Consider the following 21,402-nt stretch of genomic DNA (forward strand, 5'->3'; position numbering starts at 1 on the left):
CTTAGAGCAGGGAAATTTGTACAAGCCCCATTACTTCTGCCTTAACGGGGTGCCAGAAAATGGTACATGTAGTTTTGGTGGTGATAAGTAGCAAGCAGCTAGAAACACGTTTCCAGTAAGGGGCAGATATTTAATTTTTTCTTTTTTAAGAGCTGGTAAAAGACACCATCAGTTCTGCATCAGATCAACCCTGTTCTCTCTGCCCCTCAACTGACGGCAGGAGCTACTAAGGATCCCACACTGAAGAAAGAAGGCAAGACCTCTGGGGGAACAAAAATGTTTCCACATTCCTCCCCTGTCCTGTGGTGCTGCAGACACAGGTATTGGGATAGAGAGCCCCACCTCTGCCAAAGCAGCATAAAAGGGCGTCAGCAAGGACCACAGATGCCTCCAAGGTCCCATGTTCTTTGTACCTTCCGGGCAAAGGGAACCTTCCCAGGTCAGAGGGGCCCCAAATCTCTGTGTGTTTCTGTGAGAGCTGATGGGACAGGGTGGGAGGGCTTGCTCCATCTGCACCACATGAGGCTGGGCTGGAGAGGAAGCACCATGACAAGATATTGCAAAGAGGGTTTTGGTCCTTCCAGAGAACACAGGGTGCAGCGCCAGGCGCCTGCCCACTGCCAGCTTTGTAACAGGGTTTCTCCTTCAGAAATGCTGGCCAGAAGAGAGCGGTCAGACTTGCTGAAGGACCCTCACAGTGCCTGCACGGGGCTGGCCAGCCCCCAGGAGGCTGGAAAGCATGTGGGGCCAAGGGGCTCCCCATGTGCTGCAGAAACCAGCCGTGGCATCCTGAGGACCCGGCTCAGCCCCGGCCGGGGCAGCACCCAGGGGTGCTTGGAGGAATGCTGCACCCAGCTGTACCCACAGACCCGGGTACCCCAAAACACTGCAGGGACAACACACAATGCCCCATGTTGGACTTGGTATGGAGCAGAAGTGGGGTGCCAGGGGCAGACTGGGGGGTGCTGAGGGCCTGCACCCGGGTCACTCGGACTAGCACGGAGTGATGGGGGGGTGTGTGTGCAGGACCGGACCGCGGATGCCCAGCACAGGGAAGGACGGGACCGGGGCTGCCCTGCCCGAACTAGGGGTAACCGCTCCGAGAATGCCGGGGCCGGTGCGGGACTGGACCAAGAGCGCCCATCGCGAACCGGGAGTGCCGGGGACCGACCGGCGATGCTGGTGGCGGTGCCGAACGGGACCGCGGGTGCCGAGGAGCGAACCGGGACCGGCCCGGGAGCGCTCTGCCCGAAACGGAGGCGCAGGGGACCGGCCCGGGGATGCCGGAGCCGGACCGCTCGCGGTTGCGGGGGGCGCCGGGAGTGCGGGGGTTGGTGGCGGCCCCCGCCCCGCGCCTCCGGGGCCGGGGCTGCACCACGTGCCGCCCGCCCCGCCCCGGCGCCGCCCCGGTGCCGCCGGCGGAGCCAGCGCGGATCGGCCCAGCATGGAGGGGACGCGGCGCGCCCTGCTCCGCCTCGCCGCCGCCTGCTGCCTGCTCTGCGCCCTGCCAGGTACCGCCGGCGGCCGCCCGAGGGGTACCGGGGCGCGGGGGGGTGACTCGGGAGGGTCCCGCCGGTCTCGCCGCGGCGGGGAGCGCAGCGCCGGGGGCAGCCGTCGGGGCAGCGCCGGGGCCCGGGCTCCTCCGCCCGCCGGTGGGGCGGCAGGATCCCTCCCCGGGGACGGGAACCTCCGGGGAGCAGCGCCCCGAAACTCGGGCCAAGTGCCCGGCTCCGGCGGGCGCGCTGGGAAAGTGGCCCGGAGATGCCCGGGGGGAGCCCCGCGCTCAGGGCGGCAGCGAGGCCGCCCGTCCGCCTGGCCCTGCCCGTACACGGCAGCGCGGCTCCGCCAGGGGCCAGCGGGGCCGGCCCGGCCCGAGGTCACCTCCCCGGCGCGGCGAGGAACCGAGGGGATGCTCGGGGAGGGGAGCGGCGAGCCCGAAGGGACTCTCCTACCGGCCGCCAGCCCTGCGAGCCCGCTCTCTCCCACCCTGCAGCTCTTGGGTCCCTACGAGCCGTTGCCGAGCTCCCACCGAGGGGACCCCGGACAAAGCCCGAGCAGTGCCGCCTCCTCGCAGGCGCCGGGCGCCCGTCCCGTCGTGCTGCGGGAGAGGAGGCGATGCCGGTGTCCGGGATGGAGCAGGAGCCAGACCCCGGCCCGGGCAGCGTTTCCCACGCTGTATTTCGGCAGCATGCCACGAGCAACATGTCCCCACGTGGGCAGGCGCAGTGTGCAGCGTGGCGCTGACAGCCCCGTTCACCGGCACGGCGCCGAGTCCTGCCGCATGGCTGGGAGCGGGCCCGAGCCGGGCTGCCGGCATCCCCGCGACCAGAGCCCGGCAGTAACAGGGTCTGAGCTGGCATCTAGGGGCTTGCCTGGGGCGCGGGAAGCAAACGTGTTTCCTCTTCTTTGCGGCTGAGAAAAAAACCCTTAGCCAGACTCCGGTCAGATCACAGCACGGAGATGGAAGCAGTAGAGACGGGGGGTGACACATAGAAACTTTGGTCTCTGATAATTAACTGTGTTAGTAAAACCCTGCTGTAGTTGCCTGCAGGGCTGAGCTCCAGCAGTGAGAGCAGTGCTTGGGCTGAGGTTTTGCGTGCTGGATGGAGTTTGGTTGGGTTTGAGGCTGAGCACAGAGTCCCAAACCAGCCCTCTTTATGTGGGCAAAGCCTCGGGTAGCACTGTGCTCCCTGTGCGAGCGTGGCTGTGCTGTGACGGGGTGCAGGGACGTGACCAGCCACTGGCAAAGGAATGACTTGCTGGGAGAGGAATGACAACTTGGGATTTCCATCCTCAAGAGGAGGAGGAGCTCAGGGCTGTGCTGGCTGTGACAGCCCAGTGTCTCACAGCGTTTCTGCCCCTGGCACACTGGGGTACCCCCAGGGAGCCCCTTGCCCCAGCTGGCTCCTAGGAGCTGTCTCACTGCAAGTCCAAGACTCAAAACTGCTGGAATGTAACAGAATTAAGGTTGCGCTGAGTTTTTCCTGGAATCTTTCACGCTTAGTGTCCCAATCCCAAAGTCCCTTCTCAGCCACAGGAAATGGCACCTATGCAGCTGGCCTGGCCCTTGTCCTCATGGCTTTTTGGATCCGCTAGCTAATCCCAGCCACAGTTTAGAGAGTAAGTGTTTTGTGAAAACAGATGGCATGGAAGAAATGCCACCAATAAAAAAACACCCCATGGTAAGCCCAGCCTTTATCGAGACACCAAAGAATCCAGCAGGACAGTGATGGAGGAAGGAAAAGGTTTGCCCAGAGATTGGCCCCAAAGTCAACAGTCCCTAGGCAAACCCATCCACAATCAGGCTGATCCCAGCTCCATGAGCTGGTCTCTTGCCCTGCTCCCAATGCAGTATCCTGGCCTAGCAGCTCCTGCTCCTGCTCCCTGGCCAGGTTTGCTGCGGGGCCGCAGAGGGGCTCGGGCTGATATTCCCTGTGCTCTGCCCACCTCTGCCTCTCAATGCAGCCTTTCTTCACTGCCTGCGGAAATCCACTTCCTCCAGCACTGTCAGCCATACAAATAGAACCCCGAGGAACTCTGTCCTGGGCATTTTGGTGCCTCCCCTCCCGTACCGAGCTGCCTCACAAGCAGAGGGGACAGCGTGGGGCCGGAGGCAGCACGAGCACATAAAGCCCTGTCTGTCGGGGCTGCGCACACAGGCGGGCAGTGTCTGTGCCCCCGCAGCAGATTTGCAATGATTTTTGTTCCCCTTATTTGCCCAGGGCAAGGGGGAGTGGATGGGCAAGGGGGAATGGCTTTAAACTGAAAGAGGGGAGATTCAGATTAGATAGTAAGAAAAAATTCTTCACTATGAGGGTGCTGAGGTGCTGGCACAGGCTGCCCAGAGAAGCTGTGGCTGCCCCATCCCTGGCAGTGTTCAAGGCCAGGTTGGACACAGGGGCTTGGAGCAACCTGCTCTAGTGAAAGGCGTCCCTGCCTGTGGCAGGGGGTTGGAACTGGGTGAGCTTTAAAGTCCCTTCCAACCCAAACCATTCTATGATTCTATGACCCAATCCCATCCCTTCCAGGATGACTCCAGATCTTCTGCATCCAGAATGGAGCCACAGCTCAGTCCTTTCCTCAGGGTGGTATCTCAGGAAGCGCAGGATAACCACTGACCCTGCACCCCCTGCCCAGCTCCATCATGTTGTGCCATCTGTTTCCAATGCCATTTCTGCACATGCTCTTACCCCAGCTCCAGGTGCAGGGTGCATCTTGGCTCCCCACTGCTCTTCCATGGCCTGACGCCTTGGCTTCTTCCCTCTGGGCAAAGGGGACCAAAGGATGATCCAAGGCTCGGAGGCCCCTCTCCTTCCTTCCTTTCTACTGAGACCCTCTGGGTGGGCAGATGCAGTTCGTGCTGCAGGGGTTTCCATGGGGCTGGCTTGCTGTGCCTCTGGCTGCCTTCATCCCCACCACACTCTATGGGGCAGCTCTTATAAGACTCAGCACTGCTGAGGTCTGGTGCCATGTCCCAAGCCCTGTAAGGCTGCTCAGGGCAGGGCACATGCTTGCCCTGCATGACGCAAACTGCTGCTGCTCAGGGCAGGATGCATCCTCCAAGCCCCACAGCCCGTGAAACCAGCAGCCCCACAGCTGGAAGGTCCTGCTCCGGGCTGGGCAGGCTTATTGATGTCCAGGCTCCCCCCAGCTCATGCCACACTGCACTGGAGACCAGGCTCCCTGCTGACATAGGGCTGTTATTAAGGCAACTGGCTAATTAATTTTCTCCTAATGATGTGAGTGCTTCCTCCACTGCAGCTGTGACTCCTGAGGTGACCAGGGCCAGGGCTGGCTGATGCCAGAGCTTCCTGCTGTTGCTGTATTATTGGAGTTACACAGCCCCAGAGAAGGGCAGGCTTCCCAGGCTTCATGTGTCCCCAGCAGGCTCTGGGCAAAGGGGTCTTCACGACAGCTCAATCCCTCCACTGAGGAACAAAGCAAACAGCGTGGGAGCCTCCAGGGCACCTTCTTGCCAAGCAGGATGCTTCATAGCTGCATGCTGCCAGTGGAAAATAACTGGCTGGTGTGACGGTGGTGGCTGAGCAAGGCAGCCTGCTCTCTCCTTTTGCCTTGCTATGGGAATTTGGGATAAGGCCTCTCACCTCTAAGTGGGGGATGAGTGATGGGGCATCATGCGAACTGTGGGAAAGCTGTTTCTTGCATCTTTCCCTGTCCCCAGCTGTGTGGGGACGGGCTCCTGTGGCAGAGCCTGGTGCTGCCCCCTCCCCAGCTCAGGCTCCGGCACCGCTGTGAGCTCAGGGCATGTCTGTGCTCTTTATGGGTTTTTCTCATACAGAAGATTCTGACTTTGACATTTATGGTGCTGTTTCCAGGGCTGCTCATCTCTGCTCTTGAAACTCTTGCTCTGCTTTGCCATGCCATGCCACCGTGGGCTGGTTGTCCCTGTCCCAAATGCGGTGCCAATAAAATCATACAATAGTTTGGGTCGGAAGGGACCTTCAAAGATCATCTAGTCCAAACCCCTGCAATGAGCAGGGACATCTTCAACTAGATCAGGTTGCCAAGAACCACATCCAGCCTGGCCTCTGCCTCCCCTTTTGGCTCCCGAGGTGTTCAAGCCTGAGGCCTGGCATCCACAGATGCCCTGGGGAAGTGTCCTCCTGCCTGCTTGGGCAGCTTGGGTGCTGGGCTGTCCTGGTGCTAGGCTGTCCTTCCCCAGCACCCAACTGAGTGAGCTGTGCTCATTCAGTGCCCCATATCTAATCTGAGCCCCATCTCGTGCTTAGCTCGTGGACACCTGCCTATCGGGCTGGAAGTCGCTTCTCGGTCAGGAGACCCGGTTTCTATTCCTGTCCCTTACCACAGCCGTGGCTTTGCAGCGTGCCTGGTCTGGCAGCTTGCTGGGCAGTGCTGGGCACTCAGCACTCCCAGTTCACACCCCCCAGTTTTGCTGCCTGTGCAACAGGGCACAGCTCAGCTCGCAGGGGCCACGTGTGGTAAATTAAACTGCTGCCATATGAGAGCTTCACTGCGGTCCCGAGGAGGCTGCGAGGTCTGATCTGTCCCTGCAGCCCACACCAGGACTTCTCGCAGCAAACAGAGCGTGTTCAGCCTCTGCTGGGATGGGGATTGGTAAAGTCCCGGCATCAACCATGGTACAGAGAGCGCTGGATCCTGCAGCAAATGCAGCCCAGTGGCATCCTGCCTCCATCGAGGTGTCCAGGTATCCAACTGGAGCTGAGTTTACAAAACAGTTGCCCTTTGTACGGGATCTGCATCTCTGAGCCTCACTTCGTTGTGATGAGGGTGTTTGCTCCACAGCATCCCTGGGTGCATCTGGCACCTACCTGAAGAGCTCTAGAAATCTCTTCTGCCACTTGGGGCTTTTTTATTCCAAGCTCTGAATTAAGGAGAAGAGGTCAGGCTGAGCCGGTATCTAAGCAGCAGCTACTCTGGTTCTGTTTCTGTATGAAATGAAGAGCCTTGGTTTTAAATCCCACTATATGGTTTTATTTGCATTTGTGCTCAAGCTCTTTTTCCTTGAAGAGGTTGTTTAATTACCGCTGGTTGGTAACCATAAAAATGTAATAACTGGCAACAAAAGATAATTTCTACACTTAATGGAGTACTTCGCTAAGCAACAGGATATAATATAATTGCTTAAATACATATAGGTTACAGCTTATGCTGTTACTTTTTAAACATATTAATTTTACTTTTTACTAGGTTGTTTGCAACTTGAGCTGTTACGCTTAAATGGAAATTGAATTCAGTTAGTGCACAAAAATAGCATTTTAGAAGGGCTCGGGTGCCTTTTCAATGAATCAGAGTAGCGGTTTGACGTGCGTTCTGTAGGAAGCTGCTTTAAGTGAGGTGCTATCTGCAGACAGTGACAGCCTGTGCAGGAGGATACAGCCACACCAGGGAGTCCTGCTCCCACAGGCCCTTTCCTGAAATCCTGGGTGGATTCTTTCTTGGTTTTGTGCTCAGCTCTCGCCTGGGTCTCCCTGTGCCTGTTCCAGTGGTGACTGCAGCCTGCACCCCACTGCCCTGCTCTGCCCTGAGCCCCAGCAGCCAGCCTGCTGCTGCCTTCCTTACCTTATGTGGCTCTCCTACGTCTCACCCTGAAGGATTTTATAAGCCTATGGATTTGGATTTGGGTTTGTTTTGGCCCTTGGGGAGCTCAGGCTGCTGTTTCTGGCTGAGATGAGGAGGGTGCGGAGGATGATGCTGGGACTGGGGCAGGAGGGTTGTGGCAAGAGCTTGTCCACAGGCTGGTCCAGCTGGGGCCCTGCACTGTCTCACTGCCTTGTTTTATTCTGAGAAGAAAATGGATGATGGGGTGGCTGCTGTGGCAGAGGATGGAGGAGACGTCCCCACTCTGCGTGGCTGCCCTGACACAGCAGCAATGCTCTGGGCTGCTTGTGCAAACCTTCCTCAGCCCCTCACTTGGCCCCAGCCCTGAAACTTGGGCAGGGAGCACAAAGCAGGAACGGCCCCATCTCCTGCGGAGCTGGCTTCCTTCACTCCTCTCCGCTATAGCATATTTATACCATGTCTGCTCTGGAGCTGTTGGGAGCTTGGGTTGGTGCGTGGACATCCATTAGTGTTGGAGAGGGGCTGAAGCTGTGGGCTGATGCTCAGAGCCCTCCCTTCCCTCATGGAGAGTTTCCCACCCTTGTCCAAGGCAGGGGCTTCTTGGCTGGCTGCATCCCTCCTCCCTTGGGGCTGTTCTCTTCCTTCGCCCCTCTCATTTCCCAGACAGAGGTCACTGCAGTCAGCACTGTCTGATGGGAGCTGCTGCTCCAGATCCACCTCCCCGCCCTAATGTGGTCTGAGATCGCTGGTTCTCACCATGCACAGCCTGAGCCTGGTGGTTAGCCCAGCCACGGGGCTGCAGCCAGGGGACCTCCAGGCACTCTGCTTTAGCAGGCACTGCAGCGTGACCAAAGCAAACCCAGCCTTGGTTCCCAGAGATGCTGTTATTATCAGAGCTCTTGCTTGCAGCTGGTCCTGCTTCCTTCACTTGCAGCACAGTCATAGTTGCTTTATTACGGATCCAAGAGTGACTGCACCTTCAACAGCTGCCTTAGGGTGCTGCAACTGTCAGGCCTTGGAGGATCCCAGAGAAGTTGAAGCATATCCACACTAACTCCTTCCCCTTTCCACCTGAGACAAGGCGGACATGTGGTTCCCTCTTGTCTCCAGGAGCTGATGGGGGCGATGCCTTAGGCAACGCAGCCACAGCTTTCCTGGCATGTGGTACAGGAAGCAGAGCTCCTCCAGGAAGACGCCAGCGTAACGAGCTCTGACCTGTGTCTCTGTAAGTAACTAATAAACAGCTAAAAACATCATTGCTCAGTGACTGGAGCAGCAGGGACAGCGCTGGAGATGGGGATCTTCCGACCTGTTGGGCACCAAGGATCCAGAGCAAACCACAGCGGTGGCACCCTGAAGGATCACAGCGGCCGTGGGGTTTGCTGGGTCTCATCCAGCACAGGCAGCTACAGCAGAGCTGTGCTCCCCACACTGTACTGCAGGGTTTGCACCGGGCTGGGTGGAAATGGGTGGCCTGTTCGAGTGATAAAACTGTAGGAAACAAAGTTGTGGCATTGCAGCAATGATGTAGCAGATCTTAATGCAAGACACTGTGGGGGAGTGTTTTTATTTTGAAACCAAACTGCAGTACAAGTCATTAGTGCTTGCACTCAGGTTCTCACAAGCATCAAGTTGAGCCTATGGGGTGTTTCCCCAGATGCTTTGCTTGGCGACTGTGTGCTGGCTTTGGATGTGCTCTTACCCTTAAGAGCTGACAGATGGTGATCTGTCTGTCTGTCCCCAAGTGATCATTATTTACTCACTGTCCTTTGTTTCTTTATCCATCTTAAGGCTCTTGCCTTGTTCTCTATCTTCCCACCATCATCTCTTAATGGCTTGAGTCTTTGTGTTAGCCTGGTTTGGGCTCTCCCTTTTTTCAGGCTCTCCTTTGTTTTCTGAGCCGGTTGCACTGTGATGAGCAGGGCCGGATGACCTGCTAATGCAGGTGCCATCAACACCTGCCATGCTCAGAGGGCCTCTGAGGGGTTCCCTGCTGCCCAAGTGGTTCCCTTTCCTGCTCCATACCTGCCAATTTTAACATGTCTTTTGCAATTCTCTACAAAGCAGGTTTTACACACCACAGTGCTGTGTTACACCAGACCCGGGCCAGCTGCCAGCCCAAGCCTTTCTGCTATGGTCCTGCTAAGTTCCTGTGGGATGCAGGGCAGGAGCAGCCCGTCCACCCAGGCACCACTTCCTCGGTGGTCATGGACACTGGACCATTCTGCAGGAGGGAGACATGTGGCTACTTAAGGATAAAAGAACATAGGGGAATACAACTCCCACTGGCTCTCCCTCTTGCAGACAGCAGGGAGCTGTGTGTACAGCCCATCCTTTTTCACGGGGTAGGGGAGCTGCTTGTCCCCACAAACCCTCCTGCTCAGCACCTCCTGGTAGGGATGCCAGCTCCTGACACTGCAGAGAGGTGCCCTGGTGTGTAGGGCGCAGACTCATCCACCTTCCCCCGGCTTTCCTTTCCTCATCAGAAACTGGCATGACTGTTTCAGAGCTGCTCAGGCTTTTCTGCAAAACAGCTCTTCCCAAATCTTTCCTCTGCGTGACCCGAGGCACAGCTTGCCACCCTGCAGGAGCTGTCCTGGGCACAGGCCAGCTATTCAAAGCAGCACGTAGGCAGGCTTGCCACTGGCCAGGCACCTGGCCACCACCTTTCCTGTTTACCCCACGGTGACAGCGCAGCTCTGTGTGTGTCCTGCTACAGAGCGAGCATCTGCCAGTGCCCGGCCAGGATCCATCAGCATTGCCCAGCGCAGGCTCTGGAGCTGCTGGGATCTCACCCAGCAGGCAGCACACTCGGTGTAGGGCTGGAAATTCTCACATGAAGGGCTGTGTGCTTTGGTGCCTGATCCTGGGAAACACAGTGCGCGGGTTTCTCCCTTCTAGGTGTTACTGGTGTACTGTGTACCTTAGATCCATTTTAGATTAGCCATTAGGAAGAAATTATTTCCTGTGAGGGTGCTGAGACACTGGCACAGGTTGCCCAGAGAAGCTGTGGCTGCCCCATCCCTGGCAGTGTTCAAGGCCAGGTTGGACACAGGGGCTTGGAGCAACCTGGTCTAGTGGAAGGTGTCCCTGCCCGTGGCAGGGGGTTGGAACTGGATGAGCTTTAAGGTCCCTTCCAGCCCAAACCATTCTGTGATTTCAGAGGGCAGCTTGCTTTGTTTAGAGGCATATTCTGGTCATAGACAGCTGGATCCAGGCGAAGCCAGAGGGAGCATCACTTACACCTTCGGTCTTCATGTTCAAGTTGCTGCAGCTGGGGCTCCCCTTGAAAGCCTGTTCTCTGAATGTGTAGCAGGGTTGTGCTGCCTGCGTGTGCATCCCCACAGAGCCTCCTGGGACTGGGGCCCCGGGCCGGGGAAGCACAGCTCTGTCAGGCTGTGCTTCGAGGTTTTGAATTCTCCAGCTGGTCAGGGTACTGCAAAGGTCTCTTGAGAGAGATGTATTGTGTCTTTTTTTAGGGCCTGTTAAGTGCTGTAGCTGGAGAAGAGCTCTGATAACTGTGTCCGTTCTGGAGAGCTTTTAAAAACTGCTGAGCTTCCCCCAGAGCCTTGGTATGAGAGTGGGCTGTTTTGCTGGTGGATGAATGCTTCCTGGTTACAGCATCTGCCTCAGATGCTTCTCCACTGTGGAGAGAGCGGGCATGAAAATGGATTTTCTTCAGTACCTCTATTTTTTCCTGCAGTTGGCTCATCATGCCTCTGTGGCTTGGTTAGAAACTTGAACAGAAAACATCAAAATACTGACCGTGCAATGTTTTTAAATTGTCTGGAGAGTCCATCCTGGTGGCACTCCATTTCTCTGTTTTCTTCCTGTTTACACCCTGAAAAACCTTCACAGGATCTGTGTTTATGAACGGGCAGTGCCAGCGCTTTGTGGTGTTCCTTCTCCCACATGCTGTCACACTGTCTAGCAGCTTTGAATCCGGGGGGATCCTTGCTTGCTGCAGGTTCCTTCTAAGGAAGATGGGCCCGTTGGCTGTAGTGGGAGGCTGAGTAGCTCCCCATTTCTATGACAACAGTTTCACTTTATGGTGGTGATGTGTTCATAAATAGCTCGTGAAGGCGGCTCCCGAAGCACACCACCAGCCCTGCTAGCTGTAGTACTCTGTTGCTACCCATTTCACTTTTCCCTCTAGCAGCAAGCCCACACTACTACTAAGATGACTAGAATATATGCTTTTCCCTTGCCAGCACAGATGTTTTAAACACTTTTCTACACTCCATCAGTCCAGGGGAGTGAGGGGATCTGCTACCACTTTTTCCTCACTTGTATTTTTTTCCTGCGCCACTGCTGCCTCTTTCTCAATGAACCAAGAAGACTTACCTAAGTTTCTCACAGAATCAGGTCTCAGGTGGTACTTTTAAAAACCCAAATCCTCTAAAAAGGTTTAAAAGGTACATTAAAACAGGAGCACAGTGGGGAGGATGTTCCTGCCTTACAGAGGAGCTATTTGAACCCCTTCCCCAAGTGTGAACCTGTGCTGGACTTGCAGTTAAAGGGATGGAGAAGTTCAGTTCCTGGCCTTCCCCTCTGTTTTTCCTCTCAGTGTGGGATCTCTGACAAACATTTCTTTACTCTGTTCCATAGGAGAGGGTCAGAAGACAGCAGAGATGACACCACCTTATCTTAGCACAGCGCTAACCTCGCATCAGCCAAGGGAAGCCTCTGCCTTCAGTACAGTGACTGCTGCCATTCCTGAGACAAGCCTGGAGAAAAACTTGACTGCTGCCACACTCAATGCCACTGGAGCCCATGCTGCAGAGATGGAGGATGCCTCCATCCCTACCACCCCCATGGTGGGCACCAAGGCAGAGACACTGCAGGCTTCCACCACTGCCAGCGCCGGGGATGTCACCGTTACACAGCGTGAGCACCACAACCTGAGCTTGTCAGCCAACAGCAGCACTGAAATCCTCTCCCCTACCCCAACTGCCAGCACTCTGGAAGAAAACCAGCCCGACCACAAGGTCCCTGAGCCTTTCAGCACAACTGAAGAAATGGATGAGGCCAGTAGTGCAACCCCCACGCCTGCCCTCAACAGTGTGCCGGGTGAGGTTTTGCCTTTTCTGCCTGTGCAAAAAGTCCTGCCCCAAGGATGCACAACCTGGAAACTTCTGTGAACTCTCATGGGAACTGGAGAGAGGGAGGAAAGGGGAATGAGCCATTAAGCATGGCCAGTTCAGTGGGATTGACTTGCAGAGGTGCTGTTAATTCAGCATCCACTCTGCAATCCTCATTAGTTATGGTATTAATTGTGTTGGCTGCTTTCTGATGAGGACATTGATTGTGTGCAGGGATGTCCTTTATAGATCTCATCCACAACAACGTGCTTCAGCAGTGCTGCACAGCTGGGCTCGTGCAGCACCAGGGCTGGGGGCTCCACAGGAGCCTTCCCTGCTGCAAGCAGCATGGGGCAGCACACCCTCCTTTAACACAAAGCACAGAGAAGGGCAGGCACAAGCATCAGCCCATCCATCCCTGGGCAGCCATGGGAACCCCTCCCCTGCCTCCAGATCCCTCCTGGGCAGTCTGAGGACTGGCTGTAGGTCTGTGATCCCAGTCTCACAGACCCACCTTGGGGGCTGCCAGGCTGTCACACACCCCTGATGCAAGGCAGCTATAGATTGACCAGTGATGTGCATGGTGTTCATGCACAACCACATCACCCTGGCTGGTGCCACGGGGTCCTGCTGTTCTGTGATGCACGGACACAGCTTCAGGGGATGATGCTGCTCAGTCCCTGGGCAGCCTCCTCTGTGGTCCATGTAAGGAGGGGTGAGAGACCTTTCCCAGTCTCTTGCTCGGGGGTGATCCCCAGCTCTGTGCAGAGCTGTTTGAGGCTTCTCTGCTTGTCCTTTGTCCCCAAGAGGACAGGACTTCTGGGCCCAGCTGAGGTTGGCTGACATTGCACATTGACACATACGAAAACCAAGAGGACTTTCTAGGCACTGTGTCTGTGCTATAAGACCTTTAGTTTTCCAAAGGGTTGTCAGTAAGCTGCTTTTCCTGTAGTCCCAGTAGTGTTCCTTACAGCTTTGCCTCCCTCTCGTCCAGTCTCACAGAACAGTGAACTTGCACTTTATCCTTTGAAATAACTGCTTGTTCCTATTTTGCAGCAACAAGTAACAGCTCTCAGCTAGGGCCTTTTGGTGGGCAGACCATGGGACCCACAGCAGCAAGGTCTGAAACCAGTCCAGGAACGAGCCCTGGGGGTGCCACAGAGGAGAGCACCGTGGAGCCCAGAACCTCCTCTGCTCCCATCTCAACCACAGGGAGCGTGTCTTCTGCTACTGCCTCTAGCACTGTGACAGTGAGACCCCTTGTGACCAGCTCCACGTATACCAGCACAGCTGCCATCCCCACCAGCACACCTACACTGGAGCAGGCATTAGAGCCCATGCACGAGAAAGCTTCTGTGTTGGATGTTGGTGATGATGAAAATCCAGGTAAATGCCCTGCTTTTGTTTGTGCTCTCACAAAGGTTGGGGCTACCTCAAGTTGCCTCCGAGTTGTACTGAGCAGAACCAGTAAAGGCAAGGCTTTGCTACTCCAGCCCTTTAAGGTTCTCCTTTGGCCTCATTCCCTTGGTATCCTTGCAGAGCTACCCAGTTCCCCTTTGGCTGATACAACGAGGGCTGATCCCTTGGTGATCACCGTGATCTCTGTCTTCATTGTCATGGTGGGCATCCTGGGCCTGGTGGGCTTCCTGAGGTACCGCCAGCACAACAGCCGCATGGAGTTCCGGCGCCTGCAGGACCTGCCCATGGTGAGTAATGCCTTCAGCCCAGCCTGACATGGTCCGGCTTGCTACTGGCTGCTCTGCAGTTCCCCTTCTACCACATTAGTAATGCTTTGGGTATTTGCAGCAGCATGAATGCTGATCACAACTCCTGTTCCCTCTTAGGTCCCTCTCCTTCAATCCAGGGTTTGAATCAAGACAGCAAGTCTCAAGGTTGGCCACTAAAGAAGCTCTCTGCCTTTCCCTCACTCTGCAGGGGAATGCTAAGAGGTTAAATAGAGAGAGGAAGGGGAGCTCCATCCAAACTTCCCCTGAAATGACACCTTCCTAGCTGCTCCTCCTGTGTTCTTGATATATTTGCTTTGTGACTATGACAAAGCAGATTCCGTGCTCTGCTCCAGCAAAGTTGTCTGTCTGTCTGTCTGCGTTTGACCCTTTGGGGATATAAAACCACGAGGGTTTGAGAGGCTGGATTAGCTCTGGGGAAGATGCAACTAACTCACTGTGCTTTCTGGGACAGAGGAGTACCGGTTCTCTTCTGCAGCTAGCAAGCAAGCTGATGCTGTTTCAAGCTGAGTGGAGTTTTCCACAGCCAGGGTTTTCCAAATTCCTTCAGCAGGCAGACTCTTCCTGAATACACCTCTTCTCTCCAAAAGCTGCAGCAGGAGGGGAGAGTGACAGTCCAAGGAATTGCACAGGGACAGCATTTAGGAGGATTGCTGGGCAGATGACCACACTGTGACAGTGTGGATGAGAAGGCTGTGCTGCCTGCACAGCACTCTTCCAGGCTGGGACTGTGTGCCACCATGCAGACTTCTCATTAAAGCACCCTCTTCTCTGCTTCTAGGATGACATGATGGAGGACACCCCTCTCTCACTCTACAGCTACTAGGCAGCCAGGCTGTCCTCTGCCTGGCCGGCTGAACTTCCCAGAGGAGAAGGCCTTGAGGACTTCTTGAGGTCCCAGACGATCTGCTGAGGAATGAGGGGCTGTGATTTGCACACAACTGAAAGATCCTTTTCAGATGGCTTTTGGCTTTAGACATTTTAAATAGTTCAATGTTGAAGTTTTTACACTGAGAAACAGAGCCCAGGTCTGGCCCTTTCCTCCAGGCTCTCCTTGAAACAATGCCCTGAAGAGGTGCCTCCTCCTTTTAGTGTGGTGACCAATTAGCCAAGACAACCTTTGCCATCATGTTCTGCATGGAGCTCTTCTGTCCATCTTGGTGGCTGCTGCTTTCAAAGGAGGTGGGCAAGTGATCCATACAAGAGCTCTTAACACTGGTGGTGTCAGCAAGTGCTAGCAAAGGAGACTGCTGTTTTCTGAGGGAGCAAAGGGTGTGGAAAGCAGTTGTCTTGGGCTCCCTCTTGTTCTGTATTTTTAAGGTTGTTTGGTTTGGGTTTTTTCTTGCACTTTTTTTGTTTCTGTTTCAGCTTTAGTCCTGGGATTGGCACAGCCCATCCTGAAACACCTACCAGGAGGATGACAGACTTCTCTGCTTCCTTCCTACATGCATACCTTTTCTCTTTAACCAGGGAAAACAGTTTTGTGGCCACTGGAGAAGTGCCCTTGCTACTTGATGTTGCTTTGAAGTTGCTGGGAGGAAAATGAACATAATTTTAGCTTAACAGGGCTTGATAGGACTCAGTCTGTTGCAATTAGACACGCTAATTTGGTCTCACCAAAATTAGGAAAGTGTGTCTCCCATACTTGATGCTTTCAGCATATGTGTAAACTCTTTGCCCAGGCTCAGTGAATGCTTTAGTCCATTTCCCTGCCTGGATTGACACTTGCCTTTCCTCAGGTACCTCCCATTTTGCTGCTAGCATCTGGTTGCTGAAAGTTGTTGTACAAAACTAGTACTGCACTCTGCCTCCTCTGCTATGCAAGGTCAAAGCTCTTTTACCTTCTAATGTTGGTCTTTGTGCCAGTTGGTTTCTCATCATGAGGACAGATCCTGGATGTAGGTGCCTTCCTCCCCTTCCCTTTCTAGGTGTTAGGCTGATTAGATTCTGCACTTTTGCCTCGAAGTATCACTGCTGTAGACTGCATCCAAGGCTCCTGAGTCCTCTCAAGGAATGGACCAGAGCCTCTGAGTATAAGTCTGAGGATCTTTTGGTGCCCTCGCCTCAGAAAGACTGTAGTGTGCATAACATGAAAATGTTCATGTAATTAACACTTGCTCCTATTTTCTAATTCACATTTGACTGCAGGTAAAGAGAAACACATGTCTTCTCTAGAGTGTTTGATTTGTGACTAAGCCAGTTGCTCCCTCAGGGTACAACAAGGGCTAGACAGAGATTGTCTACAACATTGCTCTTACAAGCCTCAGTCTCTCCTCTCCTTTCAGTAGCAACACTCACTGACCCCACAAAGGACAGGTACCAGCCCTCACTAGCAAAAGTACCCTTTTTTTCCAGTGCTGTCATTGCTTGCCTTAGCAGGGAAAGGGGAATTTTCCCATCAGCAGATCTTGAATTACCTGCAAAGCCCAAAGATGGAGCAGAACTGGTCTGGGTCAAATAGATGAACTGGGTAAGGCAGTGGTTCCTCCTTCCTGAGCTACTACTGCCCAAGTGGCTGACAAACGGCTGCGGTGCAGTTTAGGTTCAGCTGTTGGCTTTGGCCTTGCATCTGTTTATTGTAAGGATTCCCAGTAAAATAGGGAAGAAGGGTTGTTTCTCTCCTACTATTACTGCATGAAAACTAAAGGGCAATTGTCACAACTCCAAGCTTTTGTATCAAGCATTGTCTGCACAGAGCAATCTCCCTAGCTACAGACTTGTTTCCCCTGCTGGAGGGCAGGGTGCTACTGGTTTTTGGCACAAAGAGAGGCAAGTTACTGGTGGAAAATAGAACTCCATCCTGGCTGGAACTGGTGCAGGCTGGCAGAGCTGGAAGGTGTCTCTGCACACAATGGAAAGGGCAGGGGCTGGTTGTTCTGGATTCCCACGCATCGCTGTCCAGGGGAAAGGGGTGAGGAAGAAAACTCGCCCAACACCAAAGTGCAACTTTCTTTGTAAAATATGTTAATAGTGGATTTTTTTTTTTTTTCTGCAATAAAGTTACAAATGCCAAAGGTGTCCTGGTCCTCATATTTTCATTGTGAACATCTAACTGAAAAGTGTTTGTAGATCACAATGAATCCTGGGATAGATAAACAGCACCAGTTTGGGGTAGGAAGACTCACAGAGCTGATACTGGTGAAAATGCCAGACAGCTACAAACCAGAGCTCGGAGGGCTCAGAAGGACACCCCTGCTTGTGTTGCTTCTTGTCAGGGTCATTCCCTGTCTGGGTTGAATGAGATTAATTTCTATGGAGTCAAATCAGTTTCATTCTCTTTCAGAGAACCACACTAGACCAAATAATCTAACAAAGACCTTTAGACTCTCTTCCTTTGCCTCTGGTTGAAGATAGCCTTATTCTCATGTGTTGTCAACTGTAACTCCAAACTCTATTTACAGAAATATCCTGAAAGCCAGCCTAATCCAAACCTAAGTAGCATCATCTGTCACGCTTCTTTCTATAGTACAGAAAACAAAGCAGATTGAAAGACATGCCCTTTTTTGTGTAGCGTTACAGCTGGCTTGAACTCTTCCCTTTGGAGCTCAGACCAACATGGAGGTAAGCACTCGTGGTTTGTTTCGAAAGCCCAGCTCTTGCTACAGACCTGGAAAGAGTCTCTCCTGAGCTGTTACCATACCTCAGCAAAATCACCCAGCTTATGTCATAGACTGTGTTCCAAGATTTTCTACTGCAAAAGCAAAGTACAGCGAGTGAAACTACTCTATAGAAGCAAATCTCTGGAAGATCTAGAGCAAGGGGAGAACAAACAAGGACTTCACAGCCTAGCAAAGTGCTTGCTGAATCATCTGAATACTTGCAAGTGAACTCTAAACCCTGCAGAGATTTCAGTCCTGTCCCAACATACAACCATACAAAACAAAAGAGCTAAGTAACAGCAAACATGCTACAACTAAGCCAGTCTCCTCTCAGGCCTGAAGTCAGCATCATTCTAGTGGTTGATGTTGGAGTTTCCTCTGTTCTGCCTTTTTACCACCAACCCCACTCAGAGCTGATTCATTCTTTGCAGAGCAAACTGTTGAGAGGTAGCGCAGGGTAGATCTGCGTTAGCTGGAGAGGCAGCAGCAGAACAGGCTCATGCAAGCAGCCACCCTTGGGAGGCACAAAGCCTTTGCCCAGCCAGGTTCTGACCTCCCAGCCAGGTGAAGCAGCCTCTGACGTAGCCAGGTTTGGAGAGGGACCATGGGCAGTTGTGTGGGCTTCATCCTTCTGAGCAGCAAAGCAAACTGACAGAACCAGAAAACAGCTGTTGCCAGTTTCTGCATGTCTCCTTGAACACAGCTCTTGCTGTTGATGAGGTTTAGTTTAATGCCCCCTAGGCTAAGGCACAGTTATGCTATTAATTAGCAAGGAGATGAGAATAAATCAAATCACATTTAAAGCTAAATAGGAAGGAAAGAAACCCAGATAAAAGAAAAGCAGAGTTTGTGACCCACCTGCCTTCTCTGCCCTCCCCTCCTCCTCTCTCCAGACTCATGTTTTGAAGGGAAGGGGATCTGAGCAGATAAAAAGTGACAGTGCCAGAGCTGCTGCGCCAAGAGCAGGACTACCTGTGCTACGTGCCAGTTCTCTGCCCACTCAGTTGTCCTCCATGGCTCAGTGCCTGGATTTTAGCTTTGGACACTGTATTTTCACCATTGTGTCAAATAAGGCTACATGTAGTGTTCAGAACCAGAGGAACTGCCGTGAGGAGCACTGGAGTGTACAATGCAGCGTGTGGATCTCGTAAGACCAACAACCCCATGAGGCTCTCCTGTGGATAATAGTCCCCTGTGCTTGCCACCACTTAAAGCAGAATGAAAAAGGCATTGTGCTGATCCAGAGAGCAGGAATGCAGGAGCAAGCCAGGAAGGCAGAGCAGTAAATTTTCAGTAATGAAGGCTATGAAATGATGTATAACCTGGGAAGCTTTTAGTAGCCAGTGTTCTTCTCATACTCAAGAGACAACAGAAAATGCCTACTGTCATTTCCCAGACACCTAGGAAGGAAGGAAACAGGATACTGCATGCCTCCACATTATTTATACTCAATTTTCTATGACTACATTCAGTTCAGTATAAATGTGGATTTGTCACGAGGGAAGGGAGAGAGTTTTTCTAAGCTACCTCCTGAGCCTCTGCCAAGGATGTTCCCAGCTACTGCTACTTCTGTCTCACCACATAGAGAAGTGAGAGGGATCTTCTCTCTCTTCTCTCCCTTCCATCCTCCACAAAGCAAAAAGAAATCATGCACTTCGTGCCCATAAACCAGCCAAATCTGTGGTCCTACTGCTACATAGCTAAATGATAAGCAAATCTGGAAGACCATGACTGCTAATATAGAGGTTACCATCAGTATTAGGCCCCAAAACTGTTTGTGGTTTGGGTTTTTTTTTAATTCCCCCAAAACTTTGTAAGTTAATGAAGGTTTTTAAACTCCTCCATCCACCATGTCTGAATGATGACTCTTCCCCATTCTAATGCTACAGGAGACACGTTTCCTCATAGACCTGAGAAAAATCAACCTTCACCCAAAACACAACTTCAGGACAGTCCTAGAAGATAAAGCACTTAGACCTGCCCAGAAGAGGACCTTCTAATTGTGGCCGGTGGTACACAGCTTGCAAACCAGAACCCCCCCACAGCTGATTCTGCAACATTAGTAAGCTTTTATAAGAAATCATTAACTATTAAATGAGGAAGCACAGATAGGGTGCTAGACAGTGTCAAATTTGATAGATCTGTGCATTTGAAAGACAAAGGGATCGATGTATTCATCTGCTTGACAGCCTGCACAGCCTTCCTTGTGCTTGTTCCCACTTCCTGTCTAATAAATACACTTGAAAGATACAGATAACACAGGTCTGCTTCATGTGCACCAGCAGTTTAACAATGGTTAGCCTCAGTTCCTCTCTAATATTATTTCTTTTGAAAGACCCATCAGCCAAATAACCCTCTGAACCACAACACCAGCTTGATCCTGATCAGTGGACAGTGGCCACAGCAGCTAGAAAATAACTGTGTGTTTGTTGGCACTGTTCAGCTCCCTCTCTGTTTACAGGTAGACCCAATCCCCCACCCACAGTTCAAATAAAGAGCTAAGTAAGTTACCCTCTGAGGTATCCTCCCAGCCATAAAACAGGTCTCCCTGTGATGAACTGCCCAGAATTAATATATCCCTGCAGCAGAAGCCTTTTGCTAGTGCTCTTTGAACTATAATGGAACATCTGTTGACAATCTCCCGCAGGGGAACTTCTCCCCTCCCGTTTCAATCCTCTGCCCTTCAGAAGTACTTTTGCTCTGAAATTAGACACATCAGTTGCCACAGGATGACTGTCAGAAGCATTTGAGTGTTTCCTTTCACACTGCTCTTCCTTGGGAGCTGCAGGAAGGGGGATGAGCACTCAGCCCTGTTCAGCGTTTTCTTATAAATCTGCTGTTACGTCCGAATTCCAGAAGCTTTCAATAGTAAACTACAGGTTCTGCTTGGAACAAGACAGGGCTCATGGGTTCTGGAACATGCCTTTCAGCCAGATTTAGGTACTCATTTCATTCTAAGAAGGGTTTTACTGGGGGACAACTGCAAAACTAGTAGTTTTCCTTTGTGCTAATTCTGGCTGTGCCTTCTGATCACAGAGGCGGGCCAAGCCACTAACATGATCATTGCTTCAGTTTCCCTCCTGATAAGCTTGGGGGCAGGATGAGAATTTTCACCCACATTTTTAAAAGGATCTCAGTATTTGGAGGTGGAAGGCAATGGTGCACAATCCTCTTTGCGGCTGGCTAGCAGAAAGAGAGGCCATTTTCAAAAAGGGCTGAGAGAAGCTCTGGGAAAACAAGTTCCTTTTGTTTTACAGAGTGTAAACCTGCTGGACCACACTGACTGATAGAGAAGTGGTCACTTGCATCCTGCTCAGTCTGTTTCTTGGATGCATCAGGTCACTTTCCAGCCCACCTTTAGTCAGATCCAAGCCACTCAAGCAGGGGTTTATATCCTGACCATGATCTGCCAATGGCTGTTCACACGTTCAGGTTCACTCTAAGAAGTGGAGTTGAGCTCTGGGAAGCAGCTGTTCACTGGAGAAGGAAAACAAACTGATATCAGCCTGATCTTCAAAGCAAAAGCCATGATTCATGCAACTGAATGAGGCGGAGGTCACAGGAGCAGCCTCTGCCACCGTGTCCTGTCTTGATCTGTGCTCAAGCCTCCACTTGATGACTCCTACTGCTACTCTCAGCACCACCAGTCTCTGCCTGCTTTTCAAACCAGCTCTAACCAAGCTGTGCTGCCCTCCCTTTACAGTATCCTGACTCTGTGCCACATCCCAAGGTCCTTTGTTTTGGCTGAGAAATAGGCAGCAAAGAGAATGCCATAGATCTGTCTCCTGCACTGTCCCATTTAGAAGCAAAACTCTCAAGGCTTTCTGAACTCAGTGTCATTCACTCACCTCTTCCTTCCTCCTTCACCAGCTCGCAGTTCTAAAGTAAGTTCTCTCAGAAGAAAAGGGAATAAAA

The 21,402-nt window shown here is 52.8% G+C and overlaps 2 protein-coding genes across 5 annotated transcripts in view; one reads left to right on the forward strand and one right to left on the reverse strand.

The window, feature by feature from the left end:
• TESK2 (testis associated actin remodelling kinase 2) overlaps positions 1-21,402 on the reverse strand; it is a 114,517-nt gene that overhangs the window by 90,598 nt on the left and 2,517 nt on the right. The gene's annotated exons all lie outside the window — the stretch shown is intronic.
• Positions 1,433-16,889, forward strand: LOC115612339 (mucin-5AC-like). 4 transcript variants are annotated; one of them, XM_030496528.1, is made up of 5 exons: positions 1,433-1,511; positions 11,671-12,132; positions 13,200-13,529; positions 13,683-13,849; positions 13,988-16,889. In XM_030496528.1, exons 1-5 carry the CDS (start codon positions 1,445-1,447, stop codon positions 14,012-14,014), a joined length of 1,053 nt encoding a protein of 350 aa, XP_030352388.1. In that variant the 5' UTR covers positions 1,433-1,444; the 3' UTR covers positions 14,015-16,889. The 4 variants fall into 4 exon arrangements, with proteins under 4 accessions (XP_030352388.1, XP_030352387.1, XP_030352386.1 ...); XM_030496527.1 differs by having other exon boundaries at positions 14,670-16,889; XM_030496526.1 differs by having other exon boundaries at positions 13,200-13,849.

Source organism: Strigops habroptila, chromosome 8, assembly GCF_004027225.2.
Source record: "Strigops habroptila isolate Jane chromosome 8, bStrHab1.2.pri, whole genome shotgun sequence".
Classification (NCBI taxonomy): Eukaryota; Metazoa; Chordata; class Aves; order Psittaciformes; family Psittacidae; genus Strigops; species Strigops habroptila.

What these genes read in the sequence shown, in the direction of transcription:
- LOC115612339 (XM_030496525.1), top strand. Translation starts at nt 1,445, where the DNA reads ATGGAGGGGACGCGGCGCGCCCTGCTCCGCCTCGCCGCCGCCTGCTGC. An exon ending in CCTGCTCTGCGCCCTGCCAG is followed by an intron (nt 1,512 to 11,670) that starts GTACCGCCGGCG and finishes TCTGTTCCATAG; the next exon opens with GAGAGGGTCAGAAGACAGCA. An exon ending in GCCTGCAGGACCTGCCCATG is followed by an intron (nt 13,850 to 14,669) that starts GTGAGTAATGCC and finishes CTCTGCTTCTAG; the next exon opens with GATGACATGATGGAGGACAC.